This window comes from Aythya fuligula, chromosome 29 (assembly GCF_009819795.1).
Source record: "Aythya fuligula isolate bAytFul2 chromosome 29, bAytFul2.pri, whole genome shotgun sequence".
Taxonomy (NCBI): domain Eukaryota; kingdom Metazoa; phylum Chordata; class Aves; order Anseriformes; family Anatidae; genus Aythya; species Aythya fuligula.
Window position 1 is genome coordinate 2,641,402 of NC_045587.1, and position 5,179 is coordinate 2,646,580.

Below are 5,179 nucleotides of genomic sequence, written 5' to 3' on the forward strand. Positions count from 1 at the left end.
CCTGCTTGACAAACCTGATCTCCTTCTATGACAAAGTGATGCGCTGGGTGGATGAGGGAAAGGCTGTGGATGTGGTCTACCTTGACTTCAGCAAGGCTTTTGACACCGTTTCCCACAGCATTCTCCTCAAGAAACTGGCTGCTCTTGGCTTGGACTGGAGCACGCTTCGTTGGGTTAGAAACTGGCTGGATAGCCGGGCCCAAAGAGTCGTGGTAAATGGAGCCAAGTCCAGTTGGAGGCCAGTCACTAGTGGCGTTCCCCAGGGCTTGGTGCTGGGGCTGGTCCTCTTTAATATCTTCATCGATGATCTGGACGAGGGCATTGAGTACACCCTCAGTAAGTCTGCAGATGACTCCAAGCTAAGTGTGTATGTCGATCTGCTCGAGGGTAGGAAGGCTCTGCAGGGGGATCTGGATAGGCTGCACCGATGGGCTGAGGTCAACTGCATGAAGTTTAACAAGGCCAAATGCCGGGTCCTGCACCTGGGGCGCAATAACCCCAAGCAGAGCTACAGGCTGGGAGATGAGTGGTTGGAGACCTGCCAGGCAGAGAAGGACCTGGGAGTATTGGTGGATAGTCGGCTGAATATGAGCCAGCAGTGTGCTCAGGTGGCCAAGAAGGCCAACAGCATCCTGGCTTGTATCAGGAACAGTGTGACCAGCAGGGCTAGGGAGGTGATTGTCCCCCTGTACTTGGCTCTTGTGAGGCTGCACCTCGAGTACTCTGTTCAGTACTGTGTGCCCAGAGGACGGAAGGAACCTCAGGCTGTTTCCCAGCAGGTTCCCCTACGGCCATGTAGAGGGAGCCTGGTGGGGGACAGAGCAAGGGAGGCCTTGGGCTGGGCCTCTGCTGATGAGCTGGGCTGGGCTCCTGGGCCCAAGGGGAGCTCCTGGCAAGTGGGCAGAGCTGCAGGGAGACAGCTCTGCCCAGGAGCAGCTCTTCTGCATAGCGCAGCAGGGCTGGGGGCACTGCCTGCAGAGACACAGTGCTTAAAGGCAGGCAGAAGTGGCAGGATGCACAGCGCTCACTGGGGGAGAACACTTCCCAGCCCTGAACCCGGTAAGTCTCTGGCTGGAGGGCAATGCAGCCACAGTTCCTGGAGGAAGGAGAAGCTGGGGGTACAGGCAGGGGTGCCCAGGGCTGTGGTGCAGAGCAGGGTCCCTGCTGTGTCCCAGGGGCTGTGTGCTGGGGCAGGGCCTCTGCTGCCTGCCAGTCTCAGAACTCAGCCTGCCCGGGGAGCTGCCCAGGGCACTGTGGGGAATGTACTCGTTTCTGCTCGCATAATTTTCTTCCTAGTATCTGGCTTGGGGCTGATGTTTTGTGGGTTTAGGATGAGAACAATGCTGATAACACATTGATATTTTAGTTGTTGCAGGCCAGTTGCTACGCCAAACCAATGAACTTTGAGCTTCTCATACCACCCTGGCGGGAAGGAGGCAGGGGGTGCACAAGAAGCTGGGAGGGGACAGCTCCAGGACCATTGACTCTAACTGGCCAAAGGGATATTCACATGGCGTCATGCTGAACTGTGAAACTGTGGAAGTTGTCTGGAGTTTTGGGAGGGGTGCTGCTGCTGCTCAGGGTCCGACTGTACATCGAACAGCAGGTGGTGAGCAATTGCATAACTGTAATTTTCCATGCATATTATTGTTGTTATTATCACTTCATTTTCTGTCCTATTAGAATCTTTCTCTCCACTCACGAGATTTTTACCCTTCTTTCGATTCTCTCCCCCATGCCAGTGTGGGGGTTGAGGGGAGTGTGTGAAGGCAGTACGGTGCTTGGCTGCCTGTTGGGTTAAACCAAAGCAGGGGAAAAGCTGCAGGTGGAAGGAGCCACCTCTGGCAGAGCCAAGTCCTTCTGCTGTCAGGAAGGTGCAGCATGCGGCAGGGCTGCTCACAGCCCCACATCTTAACCAGGGCAGCGGCAGGGGAAGTTTTTCACGAGGCAGAGATTTCCTGAGCTGTTTTCAGTTTCCACGTCTGAGGGGGGAGGAGGGGGAAGGGATGGAGCAAGAAATAGAAAAGGATCTGTCAAGTTTGAGCACATCTCTCAGACTCCTGAACTGTACACTTGATAGTTCATGAACTGAATGAAAATTTTGGGAGTACAGCAGGGAGAGGGTCTTTTCCTGTCTCTGCAGATCTCCATACACACAGGCAGCAGATGTCCAACAGCAGCTCCATCACAGAGTTCCTCCTACTGGCATTCGCAGACACACGGGAGTTGCAGCTCCTGCACTTTGGGCTCTTCCTGGGCATCTACCTGGCTGCCCTCCTGGGCAACGGCCTCATCCTCACCGCTGTAGCCTGCGACCACTGCCTCCACACCCCCATGTACTTCTTCCTCCTCAACCTCGCTCTCCTTGACCTGGGCTGCATCTCCACCACTCTCCCCAAAGCCATGGCCAATTCCCTGTGGGACACCAGAGCCATTTCCTACTCAGGATGTGCTGCACAGTTCTTTTTTTTCCTGTTCTTGTTTTCAGGAGAATATTCTTTTCTAACCATCATGGCTTATGACCGTTACATTGCCATCTGCAGGCCCCTGCACTATGGGACCCTCCTGGACAGCAGAGCTTGTGCCCAGATGGCAGCAGCTGCCTGGGGCAGTGGGGTTCTCAATGCTTTGCTGCTCACTGCCAATACATTTTCACTGCCCCTCTGTGAAGGCAATGCTGTGGACCAGTTCTTCTGTGAAGTTCCTGAGATCCTCAAGCTCTCCTGCTCACACTTCTACTTCAGGGAAGTTTGGGTTGTCATGGTTGGTGTCTCTTTAGCATCTGGCTGTTTTGTTTTCATTCTTTTTTCTTATGTTCAGATCTTCAGGGCTGTGCTGAGGATGCCCTCTGAGCAGGGACGGCACAAAGCCTTTTCTATGTGCCTCCCTCACTTGGTTGTAGTCTCCCTGTTTGTCATCACTGGAATTTTTGCCTATCTGAAGCCCCCCATCATTTCCTACCCAGTCCTGGATCTGGTGGTGGCAGTTCTGTACTCAGTGATGCCTCCAGCTCTGAACCCCCTCATCTACAGCATGAGGAACAGGGAGCTCAAGTGTGCTGTTAGGAAAGTGATTTCATGGATGTTTGTGAATATTGGTAAATTTCCCCTATTTTTCCAAAAGTGATTTCCTGGATACTTGTTTCATTATCATTATTGGGTTTTGTTTGATTGTTTGTTTTTAATCTTGAGCGTCATTCCACTCTTTCATTTCTTAGAAAAATGTTTTTTATTTATCACCATATCCACTGAGGAATAAAGCTGCTCTGTTTAATCTGAACATCATTTGCCTCCCTGTATTTCACCACTTACTGTCTCTTAGTATCTGTGTAATAAAAAGGTATCTCCTCAGTATACTGCCTGAAATCCTGCCTCTTCTTTCAAAGCTAATGCCAACAACATGGCTGAGCAGTGCGGTGGTTTCAAACTGATGGGCAGCTGAACTCCACCACACCACTCTTTCACCCCTCCTCCTCCAAGGAAAAGATGGAGAAAATAGAATAAAAAATGCCTTCAGGGTTCATTCGAGGTACAGGCAGAGCACTCACCTATGGCAGTCATGGGTGAATCAGACTCAGTGTAGGGTGATTAAGACAATTTATTGAGTGTTACTACAAGACTCCTCCATGGGCTGCAGTGTGGAGATCTGCTCTGCCATGGGACCCACAGGCTGCAGGGGAACAGCCTGCTCCACCATGGGCCTCAGGGGATCTGCCCTGCTCCATGTGGGACAGCCATGGCTATGTACCTCAGGGGATCTTCTGCTCCAGCACCTGGAACACCTCCAGCCTTCCTTCTGCAGTGAACTTCTGCAGACTGGTGTCTGCAAGATTCTTTCTCACTCTTCACTTCTAGCTGCTGCTGTGCAGCATTTTTTTTTCCCTTTCTTCTGTGTGTGCTCAGGCAGGTTCAACCAGCATCGCTAATTGGCTCTGCTCTGGCCAGCTGTAGTTCCCTTCTGGAGTTAGCTGGAACTAGCTCTTATTTATCATGGGGAAGCTTCTGAACTCTTCTTGCAGAACAGTGAGTTTGGCCTCTGATACCCAAACATTGCAACATAAGCCCAGTGCAAGCAGCTGCAACCCAAAAGACCTTCGGCTCCATGGATCTGGGAGAAAAAAATCTCATTACCATGCTGTGAGTTATGAGAGACAGTGGATAGGATTTAGGAGTTGCATATTGGTGTCTGGTGGTTTTACAGATGGTGAATGGTCATTGAAGTACATAGCCATGGATGTCCCACATTGAGCAAGACAGAGGACATCCTCCAGGACACAAATGTGGAGCTGTATGTGTTGCCTCTCTCCATGCTACCCCAGCCCAAGAGACAACATCGATTGGCTGCCTGGATGTCTGCTCCCCGAGCAGGGACACCAGAGATGGACATGACGTGTCTAGCTCAAGCGCCAATTTATTGCTGTGTAGCATAGCTTCTTATACCCATACACGTGACTGCCCTAGATCCCCGTGACCCTTTGCTCCACCCACAGTCCCTTCCAATTCTCCTCTCACAGTATGGAGAGCTTAAGAGTTTTCCATGGGCAGCATGTACCCAGGGTGGGCAGTAACTGGCACCCCACAAAGTGAGAGATCGCCCAAGGTGGAGCCATCCATAGAGATACTGCCAAATTAAGATACCACAGGGAAACAAGGAATCCAAAATTCCTGTGGGATTATGTGGGGAACTAGCATGAACAAGAGAGGGAGGATGGAGAGGGATTAATGTCACCCTCAAGGAAATATCATCAGCTGGATCGAAAAAAAGACACCTGGAAACCCCTCAAGTCCTTGGAAATGTTCCCTAGTCTTTCTGAGCATCTGTCACAGCCACTGACCCCAGTGCAGGACATTAGCAGCAGGGATCCCAACCCAGCTGGGTCTACTTCCCACCCTGTGCAGCGCAGCCAGCATGCAGTCACCTCTTGGGCACCACAGCCTGCTTGGTCTGCTCATAACACCACTAGCTCAGGGCCCTGTGCGTAGCATTGGAATGGGGCTGGAAACATCTGGAGAGGTGAAATGAGGGACGAGGAGAGATCAGATGGGAGCTGACCTTTTCTGGAAGTTGTCTCAAATACTGGTGTTCACCTAAAACAAGATAAGGTCTTGCCTGTGGGTACCCTAAAGCGTGCTCATCAGGCAGAGCCACAAGTCCACAGTTTCCTGGTGCTGCAATAGGC

General features: G+C 51.7%; 1 protein-coding gene across 1 annotated transcript; it reads left to right on the forward strand.

Moving 5' to 3' along the window:
• The first annotated feature begins 2,166 nt into the window (after positions 1 to 2,166).
• LOC116499880 (olfactory receptor 14C36-like) lies at positions 2,167 to 3,126 on the forward strand. Its single transcript, XM_032204731.1, has one exon. The coding sequence runs from the start codon at positions 2,167 to 2,169 to the stop codon at positions 3,124 to 3,126; it is 960 nt and encodes a 319-aa protein (XP_032060622.1).
• The last annotated feature ends 2,053 nt before the right edge of the window (positions 3,127 to 5,179 follow it).

What these genes read in the sequence shown, in the direction of transcription:
- LOC116499880 (XM_032204731.1), top strand. Translation starts at nt 2,167, where the DNA reads ATGTCCAACAGCAGCTCCATCACAGAGTTCCTCCTACTGGCATTCGCA.